Genomic DNA, 26,821 nt, shown 5'->3' on the forward strand with positions numbered 1-26,821 from the left:
CACTCTGTCTGTCCGCTGCCTCCCCACCTGCTGTAGGGCATCTGAGGCCCTGTGGTGTGCCCCGTCCCTATGGGCACCACACACCCTATCCCTGTGGTTGTCATGCGCCCCACACCGCCCCTCCCTAAGGGCACCGCGTGCCCCATCCCTATGGGTGCTGTGTGCCCCACCCTGCCCCTATGGGCGGTTCGCCCTGGCCCTGGGTGCGCCACCACATGTGCCAGAGAGTATTCCTCTGCTGCTGACCCCACTCTTCCTAACAGCAGTCTGTGGAGTGAAGGGTTTTAGGGTGTGACGAATTATAGGAAGCAGCGGAAAGGTGAAATTCCCATCACCACTTGGCAAAGGGAGGAAACGAGAAGCTTGCAAAGTGGTAACAATGCAGGAGACTGTAAGTTACCGATTGGTATTCACTCATTTGCAAACTCCTTCTAAGCCTCTTAAACCAACAGCGCTTTGGAACGATGGAAGGGAAAACCGGTAATATGTTTCAATTGTTATAGCAACCCATTGCTGTTGCTGGAGAATACAAGTCAAGCCAGCATCAAATGTATTTGTTTTTAGCCGTAAGCTATTGCAGAGCTCTGGATAAAAGCAGAGGTAAGAATCAAAGTAAAACAAATACAGAATCCGGCCAAAATAAAAACAAAAACACCAGCAATGCAAGACCTACTCTCGATACAGAGACCCAAAACGAAATGGCACCAGATTAATCGAACCATATGAATCTTGACAATATCTAAGCACATTTCAGTCACAACCAGGGCAAAAGTTGTGGATTGTGTGCCTCTTTTCAGTGCAAAGATTGTATGGGATCGCCTAGCAACGACTGTATGAAGAATTTGACTGGATCTAAAAAAAGGGAAACACATTTTTCAGTCTCAGGTTGATAATGTCAGAAAAGACTAAGATGCAACCTTAGTGTTGGCCAAAATAAACTAATTATGCATCTCTTACCTTTTTCAAAAAATCCAGTTTTGTAATTGCTGCCCTAAAACTGATAGAACAAAAGCAAATAATTCATGGAAAAGCCATCAGGATGAATCATCTTTCTAATCTTCCGAAAGCATGTCATTTGTTTAACTGAACTTGATTGGATCTGTTCCATTAAACAAACATTTAAGAGCATGTCTTCAGGAATTTTCAGTTACATAAACCAACAAGTTGAAAAAACTATTAAGTACACACTTTGTTCTGCCTAAAATATGCCGACTTGAGGCCTTAAATAAAACTCAAGACATGCTGTTACGAATACTTAGGATAGTTGTAAAGATCTTATTCTGAAAAGATTCAAAGTTGATAGATCCATGTCGTTTTACCAGCACACCATTCTTGTTGGCATTTAAAATTTAGGCGACATATTGTTGCAATGATTTTTTATATTATTATTAAGCCACACTTCTATTACAGAACAAGGTACTACAGTGTAAAAGGGATGTTCAAAACCAGGCAGAAACGCCAGTAAAATTCAATGAATGCAAGCGCTGCATTTGTGTGCATGTATCATTCATGAAAAGGGACTGAGCTACACACAGGAGAAACATTAATCTTGGCTCGTCTGCTATGTCCACGGGGACATTGCACTGCTATCAGGTTACAGTCGTGATGAATCACTTCCTTTTCTGCAAACACGAGCAAATTTTTTTAATCCAACCCTGATCGTATCCCAGAAGAAATGGAGTCAAGGGAGAACGTTGCAACCTTGGTATGGAATGCTGAAAGAGAGAGAGGGAGAGAAAAAAATCAGTGTCCCTACAGCTGGGAAGCATATTTGCACATATTGAGTGTTGGGGAAACCTTGAATCATCTTGTCAGTGGCAAGCAGCTCACATCCTTCAAGCAAGTAAGTTGGTGATGGAAGTCAGCCGAGGGAAGGAAATTTTTTAACAGAGGTGCAGATAGCTCCTTTGGCATTTCCTAATATTTGGGACTGATATAAACTGAACTCTGTGACCCTTGTGTAATGATGATGATGATGATGATAGTTATTTATTTATTTATTTATTTATTTATTTATTTATTTATTTATACCCTGCCCATCTGGCTGGGCTTCCCCAGCCACTCTGGGATGCATCAAACATTAAAAGCTTCGCTAAACTGGGCTGCCTTCAAATCCCTTCTAAAAGTCTGGTACAGTGGTACCTCGGGTTAAGAACTTAATTCGTTCTGGAGGTCCGTTCTTAACCTGAAACTGTTCTTAACCTGAAGTACCACTTTAGCTAATGGGGCCTCCCACTGCCGCCACACCGCCAGAGCACCATTTCTGCTCTCATCCTGAAGCAAAGTTCTTAACCCGAGGTACTATTTCTGGGTTAACAGAGTCTGTAACCTGAAACATCTGTAACCTGAGGTACCACTGTAGTTGTTTTTCTCTTTGACATCTGATGGCAGGGTGTTCTAGGGTGTCACTACCGGGAAGGCCTGGTTCCCTGTAACTTAGCTTCTCGCAGTGAGGGAACCGCCAGAAGGCCCTTGGCGCTGGACCTCAGTGTCTGGGCAGAACGATGTGGGTCAAGACAGAACGAACAGCAATCATGCTTCTAGTTAAGTATGATCCTCCTGGCTTTTCTTTCAAGTTGGGTTGGCGAGGCAATGAAGAGACCCATCTTTGAATTTCCATTTTCAACACTCCCTTGCTCTGTAACCAGTTAGGCTTCAGAATGCCTTTTCTCTTCCTCTTTGCCTTAGAAACAGCCTCTCCCATTAGCCTTCACACATACAAGTAACATGCAGAGAGTGGAAGGGGCTTACCTCCCAAAGTCACTGTCCTTGCTGGCTTCACCATCAGCAATAAAATAAAATAAAATGTACCGAAGATAGAGGTAAAAACGTAACTATAGCAAATACATTTTGGGGCTTTACATCAATAATCAAATAATAGATCTTATTCTAATTGCCCCTGCTAAAAACTTTGCAGTTTTTGCCTTCACCTGACCATCTTGATCTGCCAAAAGAAAAGACACCGTAACAGTGGTTGAGCAACCCAGCATGGACCACAGTAGAGGGGTAATAGCCTCACTCCTCAAATCTTTATAAAGACTGCAAGCCAGAAGGACATTAGCCACAGACTCAGTACTGCCATCTCCACAGGGACATAACCGTTTTTCCAGTGGAATTTTTTGAAATCGACCCTCAAGTACAGCCGAAGGCAGTATATTCAATCTTGCGAAAGTGAAAACGTGTCTGTATTTTGGAATTGTTAAATTTTGCAAATAGGGTGACAAAGTGTCAAAAGGACTAGGTGGAAAATAATCATACCATGGACAAAATTTCCTTATTGTGGCCAGATTATTCTGTCACTCGATATCATAGACATAGGCTCTGTCTGGTTAAATTATTTGCTTTACGGAAGCCCGGTGTTAATAACTGTTGTGGTGATAAACCGGAAAAGTAAAGCTTTTGGCTGACAATTTTAGTCCAAGTGCGCTCATGACAATCTTGCAATACTAAGGGTGGCAGGCCAGTGGGGTTTAAATTTAGGCGAAGCCAATAATTAAATGTCCTACGCCAAGTCTGTAATTCAACAGAGGAGAGATTAGTCTCCAAGTGCAAGGAAGCATTTGGATGGAACAGGAAAAAATTGCCTTAGGAACTTAGACTAAACCCATGAGACCAGGGCCCTGCAGGATTTAATTTCCTTTCTCAGGGCCTTTAAGACAGAGATATTCTGCCTAGCTTTCATTTTGGACTTAGCCTGATCTTTCCCCCCTTCCTTCCCTCCCCTCCCCTTTTTATGAAGATTACCCGCTCTGGGATCCCACAGCTAATTCTCCCCTGGTCTCCTCACTGGCCCAAATAGGACTAATTTAGCCAGCTAGCCCTGGTGATCATCTAATGTTTATTGGATGGATTTCCCCCTAATTGATTTTTGAATTCTGAATTTATTGTTATTCACGTTTTATACTGTATTTTGTTGTTGTTGCAGCATCAATTAAGTGTTTTAAAGTTGTTGTTAGCCACCCTGAGCCCGGTTTTCTGAACCAGGAAGGGTGGGGTATAATATAAAAAATTATTATTATTTATTATTAAAGAGCTTCTGTAGATCCAAGGGGAATGCCTGTCCAGATCTGAGCCCCATATAATAACTGTTCTAGGGGTTTAGCTTTAAACACTTCAAGTGCTGATGGTATAGTCTGCAGATTTGTCTGCACGATTTGTCAACACTCAGAAATCCCCCCGTGTGTGTTTTTCTCTTCCCCATCAGACTCTACAAGGGTGATACAGGCTACTGCAGCACATACCGTGGAGAGGTGTGTAGCTCTCTGTTGGCCAAGGACGCTTTCGTTTTCTTCAACGCCTCCTATGGAGACCCAGAGGAGACCCAAGAACTGCTTGTCCGCACAGCGTGGGCTGAGTTGAAAACAGTGAGTCCCTTTTGCCGCCCAGCCGCTGAGTCCCTGCTGTGTCATTACATCTTCCAGGAGTGCAATCCCTCCAGGATCGGAGCTGCTCCAAAACCTGTTTGCAGGTAACACAAGTGAGCAAAACAAACAAACCTGATCCTCATCCCGTCCCCCAAAATTTCACCACATCCTGCAGGAAAGGGTAGGGTACGCATGGAGAAATACAAAGAAAAATGTCATATTTTGGGAATTACATTCCGAATTATATTTTGGAATTCCAATTATATTTTCCCCCAATGCGAGTTAGGGAAAAATTTCCCCCTCAAATGTGAGTTGCTTTGAAATCAGATTATTTATTAATTGGCTCTTGGCGTTGACGATGACTGCTGTGTATAAATATTGCTATGACTGTGCCTAAGTAGATGTGGAACAGGAAGTTAAGTTTTAATCATTAGTACTATCCATTATTGGAGACAAATTGCAGACGTTGTATGCTAGACATTCCTGAGCATTTGGCAAGGATTGGCTTGGTGTCTGTTTCATTCCCACCACCCACCACCCCTGACTGGAATGCTGCAAGTATCCTCAGCTAATTAGGGGATCAGGCCCAACGAACCGCATTGGCTTGGGTTACTTTGGTCATTATTCCAGATCAAATGCACATTTCATGACTGCATTTCTTATGGCATTGATCCAAAGTGCTCAAAAGATCGAATCTGCTCTGTGGCATTTCTAGTTGCTTTCCTCTGGGCCTCCCCATCCACAACTGCTGTCATGTCATATCACAGACCGCTTTTGCCAATCCCCAGGGGTTCCCAAAGTTATTTGCTATTCAGGAACCATCCTGAAGCGAGAGCCTTGCTGGGCGTGCCATACTTGGAACCAATCAGAGAGCTCCTTGGATCCCAGCCAGCAAACCCTTTCATCCAATGAATATATGCGTTGACTCATAGGTCATTCTGAAAACGTTAAGCCTTCCTAAATCCATCCTAAAGCAGGGCTTTCTCCCCAGAGGCTTGCATGGGGCTGACCAGCCGCTGCTACCACCACCTGTTACTTCGAGTGAGAAGTGTGGCTTTGTGTTTTGTTTATAAGAGCATTTATCAGGTAATTTTTAGATGTGACCTCCAATAAATAAATAGTCCTGTGCAATTCATTCTTTCCATCTAACTCTGATTTCCCCAAATAAAGTGGGCAACCAGCAAGCCCTTGTTTTCATAGGAAAGCAATGAACCTGCCAGTGCTCCTTGCTATCGATAGAAATCAACCTATATTCTTTCGTCGTTGTTAGTTAATGGTTGGTGTATAGCTATTGCCTGGTAGGGAGCCAGTCGCTAGCATGTAGTGAAGAACCGGAAGCTGTTCTCTTGTATGAACTTCCTGAGTCATAACAGCCATGGGGCTTGTACCTGACTGTTTGCTATAAAGTGGGGATGGGATGGGTTGGGAGAGTGGGGAAGGAGGGAGTAAGTTGAGTAAATCCAGATATGGACTCTTCCATACTGTTCCATAGTGATTACCCATGGAGGCCTGGTTCACTTGCTACTTTCAACCATGGTTAACATCTAGCCATGGTTGGCTTCCGGTTCCTGTCTGCCTTAATGGCTTAATTCCCATGACAGTGGGAAATCATTGGCAAAGAAAAAACAAGGATGATTGAGGGTAATTATCCTTGCAAATTCCCCCCAGGGACAGGGGGGATGGGGTCCACTTGTGGTTCGTCTCAGTACCTGGCTCTTGCTCTGGCATGGAATGTGAGAGGCAGGGAGGCGCTGAGTGCAAAAGCATTTCATCTGCCGATAACCCCCCAATGCCGCCATTAAGAAGCAGAGGTTCTTCTGTTAATTAGAGATTAATTTAGCCATGGTTTAACATGAAGGATGCTGGTGCATTCAGCTGAAAAATCCCTGCTTCACTCCGTCACTGACCCAAACCTGGGTTGGCGGTTTGTGGCTTTCCGAACAAAATCGCGAGTAATAGCCAAGGTTTGTTGTAGCCTAACGCTCATGGTTTGTTGCTGGAAATAAACCCGAAAGCTGGGTTTGGACCAAGTGACATGCCAATGTTTCTGCTTTGCTGCTCCCAGTTCATCAGGACCAAGAACAAAGAGTGCTCACCAGCCCTGCTCATTCTCATTTATAATTTCTCATGTCAACAGTGCCAGAGACTGTTCTGGAAACCAGATGGTCTCAGCCAAAGTCACACTGTCTCTCCCTCTCCCTCTGCTTTGGCCAGACACTTTCTCAGGGACTGTCTAAAAGGCTTTTTGAGCTTTGTTTTTTGTTTGTTTTTAATGTCAAACCAGAATTTTAGGAGAAGCACCAGCATGTTCTGTGGTACTGCCAAACCTTATCCTGAGAATGGAATTTTAATTTCTTTAAAGAAGAAAGTCCTATGTGAATATGCTTACAAAATCACAGGACAAAACCTGTTAAACTTACGTGGGAAGTCTTTCCTTAAAGAGAAAGAACCGCAGAAAACCAAGGAAATATTCAAACTATATTCTTGGTCTGATCTGTGGAGAGGGCCTGGTGGCGTCAAATGCTTCTGGTAACGTTCAATGACACATAGAATACCCGAATGCATCGCATGCCAGAAGCAACTTCCATTGAAATCAATGGTAAAAGAGTAGGGCAATGGCAGTGTCTGGCCAGATACTTAGCTAGCATTAAAAAAACCAGAATCAATGTAATCTGTACTGATTTACGCCACATGACGACTTTCTTGTATGCTGCTGGCTGTCCATAGTTAGGGTAATATTGTCGCCGTCACATCATTGACTGTGCATTCTGCTGTTGTTTGTGAAACACTCTAGAGAGCACTGCCTTGCTGTAAAGGATCTCTACTGCTTTAAAGAATGGCTTTCGATGGAAGAAAATGCCCGCAAAGGAATCTATAAGCCTGGATTGATGTTGCTTACCCTTCCCAAGTGCAACAGTCTTCCCAGCATACAGCAGGACCCTAATACTTGCACGAGGATCCCACAGTTTGGTAAGCAGTTCAATAAGTAGCCTGTTGTCTCAACAAATTTATGTGGTGTAAACTTTATATTCCCCCCCCCTGAAGTTTTTTTTTAAAGTTTTCCGAAATCTCACACAAACATTTCAATACATAATAAAAACTTTTTTTACTCCTCACCCCCTTTCTCATCGTGTTTTAATAGATGTCTTCTATCTATTAAACCTTAACAAAATTCCAATCATCTTCAATCCCTTTTGTTGCTCATAATTCAAATCCTGTTCACTTGCTCATCATATAATAATATTTCTTTAAATAATCCAAAAAGGATTTCCATTCTTCCACAAAACCTTCGCCATTAGGTTCTCTTATTTTAGCGGCTAACTTTGCCAGTTCTGCATAATTCTTTGACTTGCTTGTCCAGTCTTATTTAGTGGGTATTTCTGCTTCTTTCCAATTTTGTGCGTAGAGATTCCTACCTGCACTTGTAACATACGCAAACAACTTAATCATCTTTTGGGGGACTTCTGTCCCTATAATACCTAAAAGAAAAGCTTCAGGGTTGTTGTTGTTGTTTACCTCATCATATATAATCTCCTGCAATGCCCTTGTTTTCTTACAAGTCCACCACATATGAAAATAGGACCCATCTATATGGATGACAATGGAGATGGTGTTGGACTTTTGGAGGAAGAGAGGGGAACTAGCCCCGTTGTATATCAGGCGAGTTGTGTGGAGAGAGTCTCCTCCTTTAAATTTCTGGGAGTTTACCTTAGTGAGGACCTCACTTGGAGAAACAATATAACTCAGGTGGTTAGGAAGGCCCAACAGAGACTCCATTTCCTCAGGGTCTTGCGAAAGATCAATGTTAAACAACCATTGATGACCTCCTTCTACCGGTCCACAACAGAAAGTGTCCTCTCATATTGTATCACAGTGTGGTATGCTGGCCTGACAGCCACGGACAGAAAGTCTCCACAGAGGGTGGTGAACACAGCACATGATATCATGGGGTGTCCCTTGAGTCCGCTAGATGACATCACAAGGGATCGTTGCCTTGGGAGAGCGAGAAAAATTCTCAGGGAAGATTCACACCCCGGCCAGCACCTCTTTAATCTTCTACCCTCAGGCAGGAGATATAGAAGTATAGTCAGTCATCCCAACAGGCTAAAAAACAGTTTCTTTCCGTGGGCTGTTAGGCTGCTGAACGGAAAATAATATAGTGCGACTGACTTTCAGGGTTGGTGTGTTGTGCAACAAGCACACAGAGGGCAATGAGATTGGGTGTTTTTTGGGGGGGGAGGAAGGCTTGGTTAATTTCATTGTACACAGGTTGTACACTGACAATAAAGGTATTATTATTATTATTATTATTATTATTATTATTATTCCAGCAGTTATTTAGGAACCTCCTTATACCTTTTAGCTAATTTATTAGGTGTTCATGGGGTATAAACTTTAAACTGAAGCTGAATGCCGCAACCCCTCTAGAGTTGCTATCTTAGCTACCATCCTGGAGAACTTGCCTGGAGTTCCTTCCCGGTTTGCTTTGGGAAGCAAGACTGCTTTTGCTCCAGAGCAGGCAGGAAGCGCAGGAGTGTCAGAATCTCAATGCCTTTAACAGCATTGCTTGCTAACTCTTCTGGGCCAGGAACCTGTCAAAACTAGCCCTGCTCCACCCTCCTGTGAAATAACCTAAATTTCAGCATGTAGCATGTGAATGTGTTTGAGCCACCTTTAATCTAGGGGCTTCGTGACCTTTAGCAACAGCTTGACACATGGAAATCAGAAAATTTTCATGACATGGAAATGTACATCAGACTTTGCAAATGTCTTCAGCATTAGCTAAAGGCACAGCTGTAGCAAGTGGCTGAAAACTGCTGAAACTGGCAACCCCGTAATCAGAGCATGCGGGGGGGGGGGCACAGTGCTAACACCGCCAGACAGCGACATTTCAAAATCTTTCTGATACAAATTGATGACATCTTTGTGTCTTTTTCCTTCCTCAGAGCTTAAAAAGGAGGATATAACAAGTGAGTGGCTCTCTTCGGAATCTGCACTTTACCGGAAATGTTTTGTGGTTGTTATTGTTGTTCTTTTAATTTATCAGATTTCCTACGGTAACGGTAAATCGGGATGAAACAGGACAATAACAGGGGAATGGCATTTTGATGACGACGTGGTGCAAAAAACCGTGCATGCCTCGACAGTGCCAAGCACTTTATAAGCTGCTGTGTGGAAGCACCCAGTGTTGCACTAATATAATGAGAATTATTATATAGCCTGGTGTTTTGTTATATTCATATTTATTAAATTTGTGTACTGCCCTATACCCACAGATCTCATATGACTGTAGGGCATTAAATTTGATTCCATGCCAGCAACCATGTTTCTGTGCTATATTTTTGGATGCGGTCGAAGACTTAAAGGGTGATAAGGAGGCTGCTGAAATGGGTATTTGTGGCATTTGGCAGGCGGGCAGGGGAACAGAACATAAGCAGAGCTTTGCTGGATCAGGCCAAAGGTCCATGTAGACCATCTTCTCACAGTGGCCAACCTTGTTGTGCCTGTGGGAACCCTGCGAGCAGGAGCTGAATACTAAAGCACTCACCTTTACCAGACTCATGCTGACATTTCCCGACTCGGCTACTCCTAAAAAGTTCCTGAAATATAGGGCCCTCTTACAGGACTATAATATTGAGTTGAGGCGAGTTTTTAAAGACACAGAACGGAAACAACTACTGCCAAATTTGTCGTATTTCTGGACTGACCCCGGGCAATCAATGTCCTCTTTGTCAGAGGGCCCTTGCCCTAGGCCCGTGGTTCATTCGGCAGGGCCGTTAAGGATGGATACGCGCGGTGCACCCAGCCGTAACACTCCCTTGGAGTGGAAAACCTTAGAGCAAAAAGGCCAGCTACATAAAGAATGCCAGCCCAATCTAGATAAGTCAAAGACAGGACACTCCAGTAGCCCCTTGGTTGATCTTGAAATTCACCATCCATTACCCCTGCTGGAACCCGATCAGCCATCGCCAAGTGACGCTCCTCCCAAGGGAAACGTGACACACCTTTACCTGTGATTTCCAGTGACTGGTAAAAGGACATTCTAAGATGTTCAGCCCAGTTGTTGTCCATCAGGAGGGCATTGAGATAGGGGCATGGCCTTCTGTTCAGCCCAGTGGGATGTGGCACCTTGCTTTACGATTCCGTTTTCCTCTGTTTCTCTTCAGCAACTTGTTACAAAGGCAATGGGTTAACCTATGAGGGTCCTGTCAACGTCACAACCTCTGGGATTCCCTGTCAGAAGTGGAATGAACAGGTAAGAAGGTTTATTTGAAGCTGGAGGGCGGTGATGGTTTAAAGCAGACGAGGCAGGGATTTGTCCAGTTGGAACTCACCAGAACTCATCAGTTCTGGGATCTGTCAAGTGGGCGCCATTGCCATTATAAGAGAACAAGGAAGGCGTTCATGGTGAGTTCTGGCACCTCTTTTTCTAGAAAAATAGCACTGACGTGAGGTATACCTGGGAGCCAGTGGTACAAATCACTTCCATGGAAGCAGGTCCCATCGTCAACCAGTCCGTCAGACATTTGATTATTGTTTTTCAAGATGCCAACAGAATTTAACTCACTCTGAAAAAGCATTCGTTTTCATTATTCCTTGTCACCAGGTACCCCATTCACACCGGAAAACCCCTCTGGCTTTCCCGGAGCTGTCCAATGCAGAAAACTATTGCCGCAATCCAGGGGGTGAAAATGCACGGCCCTGGTGTTACACGAGGGACTCATCTGTGAAATGGGAATACTGCAACGTGCCTCATTGTGGAGATGGTGAGAAACCATAATGTACAGTTTATAGCAAAAGGTGCCGCTTGGGTGTTGATCTTATTACGCATTGGTCCAGTCATTTTCATTTCATTTCTTTATTTATTGAAATGCATTTCTGAACCGCTTAATGTTGAGAAATCTTTAAACCACTAGCCCCGGAAGCTGCAGATGCGTTGCTTCAGAATGTTTAGCGCTGCGTATTTTTTCTACAATATGTGGTGCGTCCAGTTTTAGCTGGCTTGTTTTGAATCAATAAATTGTGCTGAGAGATGTGGCAGGGGTGCCGTAGATCTGAGCTGTGTAGCGCTATTGATAGCTTTGAGCCAGTCTGCCAGATATTGGAATGCAGAACCACAAATCTATCTCCCCATCTATTTCTGATGTTGAGGCTGTCAGCACCGTTACTCATGTCGCCAAAATTCCACCACCTGCATGCACACACTGGAGGCCTCAGCAGGCTTAGGGGAACTCCAGAGTTTGCAGAAGTACAGAAAATCTATAAGAGGGCAAATACCTAAGTGGGGGAGAAGCCCCAAAACGGTCCAGTGAGCATTCAATGTGCTCAGTGACCATGGAATGTTGACTGACTCAATGAACCTTGTGGTCCCTTCCAACTTTACAATTTTATGATTCTATGACAGCTGCAGCAGGAAAACTGATGGGTTTTAGTTTTGTTTTTTTAAGAATGGAATGGTGTGTAGTTTCTGGGACCCTGAACATTAACATTTACACACTGCAACATTTTAGTTTGCAAGAAAAGATACCGTAAAGGAGAAACTGCTCAAGATTTAGAAAGATTATAGGGTTTAGCAGATTATAGTCTCTTATCTATTACATTTCTAGCCTTCTTGCTAATTCACGATTCCATATATATATATATAATCACACTGTTGAATGAGAAATAGGCCCCATCATTACAGAGGATTGGAAAACGTTTATTGAATATATATGGGGGGGTATTGTGTACATCTGAAAACTTTGGCAGCATTAAGATAAATTCAACAGTGTAAATAAGTTTTGATGGATGCAATAATGAAATACTGAATGGTTTAGCTTTTGTAAAATATGTAGGTATTTAGGGTATGCAAAATGAACCTGGAAAGAGAAGAAAGGAAGTCATTGATATTTTAAGGATGTTTAAATGAATATTTTAAATTTTAAAACAGCAAATTTAATAAAAATTATATACACAAGAAATAGGACCCATCTGCACTATAAACACACCCTCCAACATTTCTCTGATGGAAATAGGGATGTCCTATTCCATAATAAGAATAATTTTATTATTTATACCCCGCCCATCCAGCTGGGTTGCCCCAGCCACTCTGGGTGGCTTCCAACATATATAAAAACATTTTGTCGTTTAGTCGTGTCCAACTCTTCATGACCCCATGGACCAGAGCATGCCAGGCACTCCTGTCTTCCACTGCCTCCCACAGTTTGGTCAAACTCATGCTGGTAGCTTTGAGAACACTGTCCAACCATCTCGTCCTCTGTCGTTCCCTTCTCCTTGTGCCCTCCATCTTCCCCAACATCAGGGTCTTTTCCAGGGAGTCTTCTCTTCTCATGAGGTGGCCATAATACATTAAAAAAACCTTCCCTATACAGGGCTGACTTCAGATATCTTCTAAAGGTGGTAAAGTTACTTATCTCCTTGGCTCTATACCCTCCAACATTTCTCCAGTGAAAATAGGGACGTCCTAAGGAAAAGCGGGACATTCCAGGATCGAATCAGAAACTGGGACGGCTTCTGTAAATCCGGGACTGTCCCTGGGAAATAGGGACACTTGGAGGGTCTGTATGCAGGGTTCCCTGAGAAGAGGGATTAACCATTAAACCACCCTGGGAATTGTCACTCTTTCATGGGAATAGGGGTCTCCTCATTGATAGAATACATGTATAAAAGCTATGTCTGTGCTAACTTAAAGGTAAAGGGACCCCTGACCATTAGGTCCAGTCGTGGCCAACTCTGGGGTTGTGGCGCTCATCTCGCTTTACTGGCTGAGGGTGCCGGTGTACAGTTTCTGGTTCATGTGGCCAGCATGACTAAGCTGCTTCTGGCGAACCAGAGCAGCACACGGAAACACCGTTTACCTTCCCGCCTATTTATCTACTTGCACTTTGACGTGCTTTCGAACTGCTAGGTTGGCAGGAGCTGGGACTGAGCAACAGGAGCTCACCCCATCATGGGGATTCGAACTGCCAACCTTCTGATCGGCAAGTCCTAGGCTCTGTTGTTTAACCCACAGCGCTACCTATGTCCCACTGTGCTAAGTTAACATTTATCAAATAAATAAATGGCAAGCAAGCACTCACAAATTCCCTGTTTCCCTTTCAGCATCTTTGACCCAGGAAATGACGAAGTTGAGTGCGGCTCCTCCACGTTTCCCCTTTGCCCCCTCTTCTTCCCCGACATACTCTATGACTGTCATTATCTCCATCATCTCCAGTTTTGCGATGCTGATCATCCTTGTGATCCTGGCTCTTATTTGTTGCCGGAGGCGCAAGCAGCTGAAAATCAAAACAAGGTGAGATCTGGGGCTTCCCTGGTTGCAGCCTCCTTCAGAGAGAAACGCCTTTAAGTAAAACTCCGGGGGGGGGGGGGAGAGAGAGAGAGAAAGAGAGAGCTTCACAAATCATGAATTGTGCAGGCTGTTTATGTTAGCCAGATTTAATATGTTTCCCTCGATGATAGTGAGAGGGGGATATTTAGCTCTCCCAGAATCAGAGTGTCTCTGCAAATGTAGTAAACAGGAACCTGATACTTTGGAGCATATTTTATTTTCTTGTGATTTTGGCATTTATTCCAGAAGCCAATTATTAGAGGCCTTACAACTCAATAGGCTGACTTCTACGCTACCAACGGTTCAGAACCTGCTTTCGGACAGTAATGATCAAATTACTTTAATAGTGGCTGAATTTTTGAGTGCTGTCCATGTAGAAAGACTGGGCCATTATAAAGAGATTTAGTGGTTGTACTGTATTATTTATGCAAATTGATTTTCTTTGGAGTTAAAGATCTGGGACAAACCTTGTTATGTTGAGCTTGTATTTTGCATAATTTGTATACAGTGTCTGTTTGATAATGTGTGGTTTGCTATGCCTAATAAAGGATATTTGATTTCATTTGAGAGTGCTTCATTCCATTAATTTCAGCTTTGAAATGGTGCTTACAGTTGAAACTGCAGCGCTGATTTATTTTAATACAAAGGAGGGGTACTTTTCTTCCATCGCCGGGGAAAATAATTAGGAGCCAGGGCGGCAAAGAAGACTTTGGCTCACCAACGTTGTGTGTGGTTTGTTCAGCAGAAGGACAGTCCTAATCATATTTAATCAGAAGTTCCACTTGGTCTAATGTAATGACAGCACTTAGGATTCTGCATGTAGAAAAATGGAGAAGTTCCCACCAAAGAAGAATGGATAAACAGAGTGATGGATTAAGTGGAATTTTCAGCTAAAATGAGAGAACCTAATGAGGATTGTTTTGTGGGAGAATGGAAGCCCTTTTCAAATTATTTAAAGAAATACTATAGTACGACGAATTCACATGCAGGATTTGATCTATGAGCAACAGAAGAAATGAGAGATTATTGTATTGTTATTATGGCATAAGAGAGAGAGAAGATAGGGTGCAGCAAGGGGGAGAAATAAAAAACAGTTTGGAAAACGAGGCAGGAAGTCGACAAAACAAACGAAAAAATTATTATTTATTGGAGCGTCCATGTGAATTTTTTGAAAATTTAATAAAATATAACTGGGAGGGGGGGAATGAAGAAGTCCCAGTTGGACTAATAGTTCGTGTAGTAGAGCAGAGGTGAGGCACTCATTTCAACCCAAAAGCTGCCTTGCCTAGGGAGCAGCCTTCTGGCATCCTAGTGGTAGGCTGGGTGATGGGTGCAACTCTTGCCTTTGCAGAAGAGATTGCAGTCCAACTATGTAAAAGTCAGAGCAACATCTGTCCATGCAGGAAGTGAGGAGCATTCGAGGGAGCAAGAAGTGTTCAAGCCCAGACAAAAGATCTGGAGGGTGTGTGGACAGGATCAAGGAGGCAGTGGGGTCTAAAGAGGGTCCCGAGGGCCAGATAAAGAGGCCTGGGAGCCATGTCAAATACATGTTGGAAATGTAAAGAAAAAGAAGGGACTTTTATCACATATGGTGGGAATGTAGAGAAGTTAAAAAAATTTGGGAAATGATATATAATGAATTGAAGAAAATATTTAAAATGACATTTGTAAAAAAAAACAGAAGCATTTTTGTTAGGGATTGTAGGACAAGAACTGCCAAGGAAAATAAAGAACTTATGTATGTACGCTACAACAGCGGCAAGAGTCTTGATAGCACAAGAATGGAAGAATGAAGAAATCCCGACAAAAGAACAGTGGCAAGAGAAATTGATGAACTATGCAGAACTGGCTAAACTGACATACAAATTGCGAGACAAGGACAACTATGACTTCAAAGAAGAATGGGAACTTTTTACAAATTACTTAAAAAGACAACAAAATGAACTGGACTCCTTGGCTGGTTTTGAATAAACATACACAAATTTATTGATTGTTAACATAGTAAAAGGATAATATAAAGATTTATACAATTTTACAATATGCAAAGAATAATATGTGTGGAGAAATCAGAGGAGCTGAGGGAAGACTCAGGGGGGTTGTTGGGGAGGTGGGGGGAAAGGGGGGAAATAATGAATAGGATATGTTTCGATATTTTGTCATGTTGAAATTGCTAATAAAAAGATTATTTTTTTAAAAAGAGAGAGGCCTGGGGAGCCACATGTGGCCCTGAACCCTGAGGTTCCCCACTCCTGAATAGTGCAAGTGTTTCTGTGCCAAGTAGAGCACTCGCTGTTTCCATTGTGAATATGAACTCAAGGTGTCATTGCAAGTCATTGTTCTCATGACGGGCGATTGGTTGCAGCAGCCAGCAGGAGATAGGCAGTGGCAATTGGCTTTGTGATTGGTTGCTGCGCCAAGGGCTGATGATGATTGGCTGTGGTTGCGGCAATTGGACATTGCCGCCTCGGCAGTGTCGAGGCGTGCTTGCAATTGGCTGTGGATGCGTGGGGTGGGCAGTTGGGCTTTTTCCACCGAGCGTTCAGACGATTGGTGCCCAGGGCAATGAGTGTGATTTGCATTGGTGGGCAGGCTGTAGACCGATTGGTGGTGGTGACCCCCCCAAAAGAATCTCTATAACACTTGGCGATCTCCCCCCCCCAAAAAAAGCTCAAGAACTCTGGGCAATTCCCCCCCCCCATCTTTGTGGCGGTCCCAAAAAATAGGGGTCGTCTTATACATGGGGGCGTGTTATACATGGGAAAATACGGTATTTGGGTTAAAACTTTTGTATAATTCATATTTTAGGATAAATGCATGAGCTGTGTCTATTGTGGGAAAGTGCATTTAGAGGGTAATGTGAACATTATGCACTTCTTTTTTGTTAAAAAAAATCAGATTGAAGCAGAAATGGGATGGAAAGGATTTATGAATCAGCATGTGCAAAACGATTGTGGACTAGAAATAGTCAGGCCTATCTATGCCTAGTTGAGGCTGGGTCACAACAATTGCTCATACAGTGGTGCCCCGCAAGACGAATGCCTCGCAAGACGGAAAACTCGCTAGACGAAAGAGTTTTCCGTTTTGGAGGTGCTTCGCAAAACGAATTTCCTATGGGCTTGCTTCGCAAGATGACAATGTTTTGCGAGTTCCTGCGGGTTTTTCCCCTCCCCCCTTTTTCTAAGCCGCTAAGCCGCTTATCAGCTGATCTGATCAGCAGATAAGCCGCTAATAGCGCTAATAGCGCTAATCCGCTAATCCTTCAATGGGCTTGCTTCGCAAGACGGAAAAACCGCTAGACGAAGTGAATCACAGAACGGATTCTTTTCGTCTTGCGAGGCACCACTGTATTAAAAACAGACTCGTGTCATTGGCTGACGTAATGCACATTTTGACCCTTGACCTTGAAACCCTTCTCTCCCCATTTTGGTTACCACCTGTCTAACAGACACACTGAAGGCATCTTGCCTTCGTACAAGAACTTCTCCGGTAACCATTTTCTATGTTTGTTCATGAACGATTCTCTTAAATGTGGTAAAAATAGGGTTTAAAAATTTGCTCGAGAAGCTAGCTAAGCAGAATAGTCAAGGGATCGCGCCAGCCCTACCATTAGGCAGAGGGATAAGAATATTTCAGGGATGTAGAAGGGCATTGGATATGGGCAAGGTTAGATTACAATAGAGCAGTGTATTTTAGGAGCAGTTGTTGTAGTTACCTTTTTATAACTCATAATAACTATAGCAGTCTTCCCAACTCGAGGCCACATAGCTGCCCTTTGCTGAAGTAAAGGGAAAGTATTTTTGGCACATTTGACTTATGTATATAGGCCAGTTTAATTGTCACTCAGTGTGAAGAACTAGGAATACAGATGTTCTTGGGGACCAAAGGGAAGGGATGGCACTTCTTCCTACATAAATTGTACCCCTGTCAACTCCTGGAATAAAAATAGCTTCATACAGATATCCCATCCTTTATATATTTTTCATGCACTAATTATTTCCACATACACCTCTCTGCAGACTGACTACTACAGTTGATGGTTTCGAAAAGTTGCCTGCTGGTGCTATTTGATCTCTCAATAAGGGTCTCCTATTTTAATTGTTGCTGTTTCAAAGGCATTGTTTTATTGCATATTTTAATTATGGATGCTTACGTTTTGATGTTTTAATAGGATTGTTTCTTGTGTTTCTTTTTACTTGTGGATGCATTCAATTACTGAAGTTTATTTTTAATACTTGTGTAATTGATTATTTTTTTTTTTACTGGTAAACTGCTTAATATCCACAGCAACATCATCATCAACGTTATGCTTGCTCTAATCTTGCAACAAATCTTCCATCCATTGTTTCAGGGAGTCAGCACCCCCAGCCCTGACAACACTTCCTTCTGAGCTCTTATTGGACAGATTGCACCCCAATCCCATGTACCAGCGCATGCCTCTACTCTTGAACCCAAAGTTATTCAGTCTGGAGTATCCACGGAACAATATCGAATATGTGAGAGATATTGGAGAAGGCGCTTTCGGCCGGGTTTTCCAAGCAAGGTAAATGACCAGCTGTCATCTCTGGTGTTTCTGTTTACATGAACCCCAATGTTAGACACGTTTTCTGTCTTCGTTTCTCTATGTTTCGAAGAATTAGCTAAGCAAAGAATAGCCATTGCCCCCAAAGGCAGAGGTCAAAAAGGCACTTAACTGGAGCTGAGGCATGTGCAGAAAACGGTGATGCTTGTGGTTGCCAAACCACATGGGCCAGCCTTGCAGCTGTGTTGCTCTCCTGGAAGATTTGTTTTCAGATGGGCAAGAGGCCATTCTCAGGCATTTGACAATGATGTGACATTTACTGTATCCACACTGCAGCTGTCACACTGCCACATGTCCGGAGCGGGCGACGCGAGAACTGGAAGTTCGCTTTGGAGACTGGGACTTCCTATAGCTACTGGGTAGTAAAACACCCTGACGTTTCAGCAACAGCTGGGCAAGTTGGCTTGGGGATGGCTGCTACATCTCCCCAGGCAGGCGTCTCCTTCTATATAATGCCATACATAGGGACAGCACGGAGATGGCATTCCCATAGGCGTGGCCATGGGCCAGCTCAGACATAAATAATCTCAGCTGAATAAAGGGGGGTTTATTAAGGCAAGAGGGAGTACAGGTGCCACTCTGAGGCTGTCAGTTTCCCTTCCCATCTCCTTCTGAGCCCCATCTTGAGGCCAGATACACTCAGATCATGCTAGGACATGGAAAGGGATTTCTAAGCAGGGCTCCTGAGCCTCATGTGGGAATATTCAGGGTGGCAGGAGAGGATATATTGTTTATTAATATCCTTCCTAACTTGTGCTAGCAAGTTTCTTTATGTGGCACATTCCCCTTTCTTACATATACAGCAGATAGCTGGTTGCAGGCTTGTGTAAGCCTCTCACTATTAAACAATTCAGTCTGTCTAAGATTGAATTAGGAGGGACGTGGGTGGCGCTGTGGTCTAAACCACAGAGCCTAGGGCTTGCCAATCAGAAGGTCAGCGGTTCGTATCCCCGCAATGTGGTGAGCTCCCGTTGCTCGGTCCCTGCTCCTGCCAACCTAGCAGTTCGAAAGCACATCAAAGTAGATAAATAGGTACCACTCCGGTGGGAAGGTAAACGGCGTTTCCGTGCACAGCTCTGGTTCACCAGAAGCGGCTTAGTCATGCTGGCCACATGACCCAGAAGCTGTACGCCAGCTCCCTCGGCCAGTAAAGCAAGATGAGCGCCGCAACCCCAGAGTCATCTGCGACTAGACCTAACGGTCAGGGGTCCCTTTACCTTTAAGATTGAATTGTGCATTCCTGGTAAGTTCCCTTTAACCCCTCTTAAAAGAATAAAGACACAACAATCTTATTTAAAGTCAATAAAAGAAGTTTACTCACATCAGTTCACAGTTGGATTCCTGAAGGCAGACTTAGTTACAAATATGTACATGTGGATCTACCCCATATGGGGAATAGTCCCAGTGCTTCTGCTAGCTAGCAGAGCACTCGTAGCTAAAAAGCTGGTCCAACAAAGAAGAGAGAGAAAAAGCGAGAAGGGAGAGAGTGCTGCATGACTCGTCCTTTTGTTACCTGGACAGGTAAGGTCACGCCCACCTCTAGTCTCATGCAAGGGAAGGATGCTCCAGCCCAGGAGGAATAGGAATTTTCGACTGGCTGGACCAACATCCCCTTGCATGTCCATTCTAGGAAAACAAGGAATGTTGTATTTGACTGCTCCCAGTGGATTACATCCCACACCTCGGATGGTGGTTAGGCAAGCAGCAGAGGAGCAGGCACAGTGCCCGTTCTGGCACCAGTTCCATGGTATGAACCCCTTCACTTGTGGCCCAACTGTCTTGTGATGGGGACTGCAAGGGTACAGGAACCTGCTGCCACTGGTAGGTTAACAAGTGAGCATCCTTGTTGCTGCCACAGAACCGGCATGGCACAAAGGAGGCTGAAGGTTTGGCAGGCCGGGAATTTATCCTGGCCCTGGTTGCAGTGCCAAGCGCTGCTATTGGGCAGCTGGTCTCGCACCCAGGGGACGATCTCCAAATCCTGCCGCCATGGGCTGATTTGGCAGCAGGAGGATGATCCGGCCGGCGATATGCCATTTCACAATGGAGGCCCGGGGCCCTCCCACAAAACCACCCACCCCAAAAGGGGCAAACGGACATATTTGAAACACCATTGGAAAAGTCTGCAAACACCCCGTTCTGCCCCTCCTCTGCCCTGCCCCATTCCGCCCCCTTTTGTGACATTTTCCTGACCTTTTCACTTCCAGGTTTGGCACAATGGGCATGTGCGCAGTCACACATGTATTGAATGTGTGTAAATGGGGGGTTGCCTGTACATTATCTGCCGCAGCACCGCAGCAAGCGAAATAATGTAGTTATCGTCAGAAGCTGAACTGCAGTAGAATGAAAACAGCGCTGCAAGCGATGAACCTGGTTCAGAAAGGAGATGGGTGCCTCCTTCTATTCATACCTGTACCTCTGCGGTTGCCACCTGTGGACATCAAAGGGAGGCAGAGGCAGAGAGAGTTATGTACAATAGCCAGCAGCTGACACACAAAGTCCTCAGAGCTAGATGAACAATTGGTGTTTATGAGGCAGTGAGAGAGAAAAGTGAATGGTGTCACCAGCCAGCAAGTTATTCCTTAGGTTATATATGGGAGATGCTGCTCTCTGCTGTCGGGGACAAAGAATGTCACACCACGACGGGACGGGCAAGATCCTAGATATCAGCTGAGCAGCTCATTCCATCCCATTCTGGTTTCACTGTCACACAATCCTGAATTCTTTCTCTCCCTTTCTCTCCCATTGTATGCCATTATGGCAAGCATTTGTACACATTTTGTGAGCATGTCTTCCATAAAACCTGCACTTTTATTTATAACACACACTTCTAAATACTTTTCTGTGTAATCACCAGTAATTGATGCATTTTGTACGCATCTTTTGCATGAAAAATATGTATTTTTATATATAATATAATATAATATAATATAATATAATATAATATAATATAATATAATATAATATAATATAATATAATATAATATAATATAATATAATATAATATAATATAATATAATATAATATAATATAATATAATACATATTTTATATGTAATATGTATTTTTCATGTGGGTGCACGTTTTGCTCTCTGAAAATGCATAGCAAAAGGGATGCTCTCATTTTCTGCAGCTGCACATGACTTTTCTCTCTGCCTCGTTCCTTTTTGTTCTCCTCCTCTCTTAGGGCTCCTGGACTGCTTCCTTACGAGCCGTTCACGATGGTGGCTGTGAAGATGCTCAAAGAAGAAGCCTCGGCGGACATGCAGGCAGACTTCCAGAGAGAGGCGGCCCTCATGGCTGAATTTGATAATCCAAACATTGTGAAACTTTTAGGTACCAAACCTGACATCTTCTTCTTCTTCTTCTTCTTAAAACCATCAATATGCATTTATTATTGTTATGGAACCCCTGCTTGTCCCATAGCACTGGCTCAAAGATGCAGGCAGACTAGGCAGCCATCTTGGGTGACATATTGAGGAAGCAGTTGCCATACCAAAAGCAGCAGAACATGGAGTCTGGTCTCTTGTGCTGCTTCTGACTTGGTTCACGTGACACAGGGAGCCAAACTGCGGCTTACCAATACTGTCATTTTGCTCTTCTGTGTTCCTTTCTAACTAAGCTAAGTTTTGACTTAGTTTGTCACCTGAATTGGAACTCATGGCTAAGGACTCTCTTCATCAACTGCAGGACATGGGTGGTGCTGTGTTCTAGACCACTGAGCCTCTTGGGCTTGCCAATCAGAAGGTTGGAAGTTTGAATCCCGGTGACAGGATGAGCTCCCATTGCTCTGTCCCAGCTCCTGCCAACCTAGCAGTTCGAAAGCACACCAGTGCGAGTAGATAACTAGGTACCACTGTGGCAGGAAGGTAAACGGCGTTTCCATGCGCTCTGGTTTCCATCACGGTGTCCCGTTGCACCAGAAGCAGTTTAGTCCTGCTGGCCACATGACCCGGAAAGCTGTCTGAGGACAAACACTGGCTCCCTTGGCCTGAAAAGTGAGATGAGTGCTGCACCCCTAGTCGCCTTTGACTGGACCTAACCATCCGGGGTCCTTTACCTTTTTATCTTTTATCTCATCAACTGCATGCCATAGCCAAGAACAAAACAGCGTAGTGCAACCCAGGCCTCTGACGCATCTGGCTCCGTGTGTGAAACTGATAAATTAATTCATAGAATCATTGAGTTGGAAGGGACCCTGAGGACCATGTAGTCCAACTAACCTGCAAAGCAGGAATATGCAGTTGTCCCATAAGGGAATCAAACCTGCAACCTTGGCATTATTAGCACCACACTCTAACCAACTGAGTTATTGGTTTAAAAGAGGCTAAAACTCATTGAAACTCAATTAAAATTGTGCTATCTGCAGAGCTCCAGAGCCAACTGCCTAACCTGTCGCCATGTTAAGCGGAAGTCCTTGATCTATCTGTCCGTGTGTGAACTGAGTGTTCTCCCAGAATCCTTTGCAAAAGCAGAGCTGCCTCTCCTTCCTTCTTTCTGATAATGCCTAGAGTAACACAATGCATGATTTGATGTTATCATGCTATGCCTCCTTTCTCCCCGTCAGCATCATAGGTCATTGGGCTGGTCAGCTGCAAATCTCTCCAAATGAATATGACTGGTTCTAGTAATCAATCCAAACAAGGTTTATTTTGCTAGAAATATTGTCAAGCCAGAAGTTTTTGTTTTTTGGGGGGGGGAGGTGTTACAGAGGGGTTTGAAGTTAGTTCCTCAGGCCAAAGCGACTGTGTACATTTCAGCAGGAGAAAGGGGAAACAGGAAGTGGACACTCAGTTGGAGAGATCCCTTTGTTTATTATCACCATGCTGGATAAATTAGGAAAGGCCAAAGGAATCCATCAGTTTCATGTTGCGGGGGTGTGGGACTGTTGAACATCACTTGACCCGAGAACCCTTTTACGTGCACACTTCTCTTTTAGCCTAGACCAGCTGTTTTGGAAATGTGAAATGTCTGTGTCCGTCCCGTCCCCCATGCCCCCAATGGCGAGAAGGAGTGAAAATTCAGCCTCAGTGACTAAATGGGACATAAATGTCCACCAGGACATCAGAGGCTTAAATGTACTTGCACTCTTTGTTCACTTTTCATACTCCAATTTTTAGGTTTAATACGAGCTGTGTAAGGCTGTATACTTCAGCAATTCATATTTCAAAAGCTACACAATTGCACAATGTAATCATTTAGCTCATTCCAGTTGTTAATGCTCCAGCAGCTGAAATCTGTAAAAATCCTGAACAGCTATTAGCTGGCATTAAAACAAGATATTTGGACATGTGGGAGAAAACCATAAATGTAGCCAGAGATCTGTTAGCAGGAGCACCTATTGTACGAAAGAGGCAAGCCGCTTTTAAAACAGAACAGTGGTTAGGCTGTTTGGCAAGAGAAACCAAAAGAGCAGTATATACCCCTACTTTATGTACTGCTCTCACCAAGGTGCACAGACCCTTTGGCTCCTAAACATTAATCTTCCAGATGAAATGAATCAATTGCTTCCTTTTGGTTTTTTTTTTGGGGGGGGGGGTGTTATGGTGAGACATTGTATTTTACATGTTGTGTTTCTGTGCTTCAAGCGCCAGGCCTTTCTACAATTCTGTTTTGCTTTCTCGCTCATTTCTTTGCACATGTTAGCAAATTCAGGACCTCTAGGGCTCGACCTCCATGTAATAGGAAGGAGCAGGCATAGTTTTGTTACAGCTTTAGCATTCCTTATCTTCCTTTTATGTATTTGTAATTTTGGGAATTGTCAGTGCCGAAGAGCATTCATGCACAGCCTTCAGAGGAAAAACAACAACCAGGGAAGAGTGTTGTGAGCAAAGCTTCACATTTGAGAGGGCCCAGGCAGGAAGGGACTGGTGATTCTCTTCCCAGCAATGGTCCTAACACAATTAGTACATACATTGGTGCCATGGTTATTTGCACAACACTAACACATTTATTGAGCCATGCAGTGGCTTTGTAGGACGCAACTTGCCCTTCCAGCAACTCAGTATCATAACACGAGTTATCGTTGATCTTGTTAACAACAGAAGCAATAAAGCTCCTAAAACCCAGAGTTTGAGTGTTGGTAGTTGCAATTCCAAGTTGCAATTCCAATTAACCAGTTGAGGAAGCATTTTATGGACTTCCTTTCTTAAATAGCTAACTGCTGGACATCCTCTGTAGGGGGGGGGGGAAGAACCTATAAGATTGTTATTATTTAAATGCCTGCACATCATGGCACATTAAATAGCACATTGCTATTGCCGACAAACTTGTTGGCCTGCAAGCAAGCAAATATTTATTGCATGTCTATCCTTGATTTCAGGGGTGTGTGCTGTTGGAAAGCCCATGTGCCTACTTTTTGAATACATGGCCTTTGGGGACCTCAACGAATACCTGCGCAACCGATCGCCACGCAACCTCTGTAGCCTAAGCAACAATAACCTTGACATGCGGATCAGGCCCTCGAGCCCCAGCGTGCCCGGTCTCTCGTGCACCGACCAGCTCTGCATTGCCAAACAGGTGGCAGCTGGCATGGCCTACCTCTCAGAACGCAAGTTTGTGCACCGCGACTTGGCCACCAGGAACTGTTTGGTGGGAGAAAACATGGTGGTCAAAATTGCAGACTTTGGTCTCTCCAGGAATATGTACTCGGCAGACTATTACAAAGCCAACGAGAACGACGCCATTCCCATACGATGGATGCCCCCCGAGTCCATCTTCTACAATCGCTATACGACGGAGTCTGACGTCTGGGCCTACGGCGTGGTCCTGTGGGAGATCTTTGCCTTCGGCCTGCAGCCCTATTATGGGATGGCTCACGAGGAAGTCATCTATTACGTGAGAGATGGAAATGTCCTCTCTTGCCCAGATAACTGCCCTCTGGAGCTGTATAACCTCATGCGCCTGTGTTGGAGCAAACTCCCTTCTGACAGGCCGAGCTTTGCGAGCATTTATCGCATTCTGGAGCGCATGTATGAGAGGGCAGTGGCAGCTGATCATGCATGAGCTGTGCGACCAAGGGCAGCTTTTCATGGCCTCCTCTCTTGAATGACTAAGCTTGGGTGAAAGAAGGAGTCTGGACCTCAATATATCAGCAGGATCAATTGTGCCAACACAGTCTTTGTAGTTGCTGCTTAGGCAACATTCCCAATAGGAAACTGAAGCAAGTGTGGTTGTTGACTTGAGTGAAGGCTGCAACTTCAGGAAGCGTCACGAGTGTATTTTGAAAATAACCAGCAAGGACACTGTTCTTGAAATGTCATTTTTGTTTTCCGTTTTCTTTTAAAACTTTTTTTTATCGCGACTTTCTGTTATGCCAAAAACCACGACGTTCAAAAATAAAATCCACTACTACTAAAACAAGATCAGAGAATAAGCTAAAAGCAGCAGCAGAATTTCAAATACAATCAACTGAAAGAGGAAATGAAGAGGGTTTTTTTTTGGGGGGGGCATGTTGGATATTATAGCAGGAACATCCTGAACAATTCTAAAAACCCAACTCCTTCCAGAGCAGGAAGTTCTTCACAGGTGATTTTGAACATGTGTCTATATCTCATGTCTTGATTTATCCTGAGTCACAACATTGCTCAATCTGATCAGGCAGGCAAGAGTACAGGATTTCATCTTGTATGTATTTTATTGGAAAATTGCTTCCAAAATGTGTTTATTAGAAGAAATTCACACTGATGTGAGGGTTGTTGTTGTTTTTAATTGCAAATTTGCTGCAGAAATATGGAGAACTGAATTTAAGAATGGAGAAATCAATTCCTTGTATACACCCTGTTCCATGAGAGACCATTTTAGATGTGTGGGTTAAGAACAGAAAAGCACTGATCGATGTCCTGCAGTTCTAACCCCCTTTAAAACCTCGTTCATTTATTTTGTCTGAAAACGGAATACACTGTATGTACTGACTGGCTGCAAATCAAATGAACATGCACGTATATTTCTGTGCATCCATCACAGGAGACACAGAATTTTCGGGAACTTTAGATGTGGGGAGGGGGAGCGATGTCTTGTGTAAACAAACAACTTGGTGGTGAATGAGCAGAGCTATACACCGCATGAAGCCAGCAGGGTTATGTGAATGAAAAGAGCGTCATTCACTCTCCTTGGTGGTGAGATCATTGCCTTCTAAATTTATCAGTTTTCGTTGGGGGAGTTGGATTCAGTTCACAAGACGGGGATGCCAGGGAATAAGGCAGTCGGAGTTGGGTTACAGCGAAGGGGACTTGGAAGTCTTTGGTACCCTGCCGATCATTAACAAGATGATACAGCATGTCTCCCAGAAAGGAACAGCAGGGGAACGGGAAGTTCTTAACATCCAGACATGTGACAGTCTGTTGAGAGATACGCCAAGTGCACTTGACCCCTAGAGAGAAAAGCCTGCAGAACTATGGAGTGCCTTGGGGTCCTCTTAGCTGCCGTTTGCAACCACCACAAAGTCCCAAGGCGCATACTGACAAATGGTCAGGGACCACAGCTGCCCTGGTTGCAAGGCCTTGAGCAAACACGCAGTCACCCAGACAAGAATGCCTTTGCACATAGTCAG

At 43.9% G+C, this 26,821-nt stretch overlaps 1 protein-coding gene across 1 annotated transcript in view; it reads left to right on the forward strand.

The window, feature by feature from the left end:
* The window catches only part of MUSK (muscle associated receptor tyrosine kinase), a 64,584-nt gene extending 38,628 nt beyond the window's left edge, over positions 1–25,956 (forward strand). Inside the window, exons 9-18 of the mRNA XM_083483476.1 lie at positions 2,689–2,722; positions 4,205–4,468; positions 7,159–7,334; positions 9,311–9,334; positions 10,532–10,620; positions 10,972–11,131; positions 13,467–13,656; positions 18,041–18,232; positions 21,458–21,606; positions 24,593–25,956. Coding sequence (XP_083339602.1) covers positions 2,689–2,722; positions 4,205–4,468; positions 7,159–7,334; positions 9,311–9,334; positions 10,532–10,620; positions 10,972–11,131; positions 13,467–13,656; positions 18,041–18,232; positions 21,458–21,606; positions 24,593–25,275 — 1,961 coding nt within the window. The 3' untranslated portion in view covers positions 25,276–25,956. The remainder of the gene's footprint in view (positions 1–2,688; positions 2,723–4,204; positions 4,469–7,158; positions 7,335–9,310; positions 9,335–10,531; positions 10,621–10,971; positions 11,132–13,466; positions 13,657–18,040; positions 18,233–21,457; positions 21,607–24,592) is intronic.
* Positions 25,957–26,821: the final 865 nt, after the last annotated feature.

This window comes from Podarcis liolepis, assembly GCF_965112155.1.
Source record: "Podarcis liolepis genome assembly, chromosome: 17".
NCBI classification, from domain to species: Eukaryota; Metazoa; Chordata; class Lepidosauria; order Squamata; family Lacertidae; genus Podarcis; species Podarcis liolepis.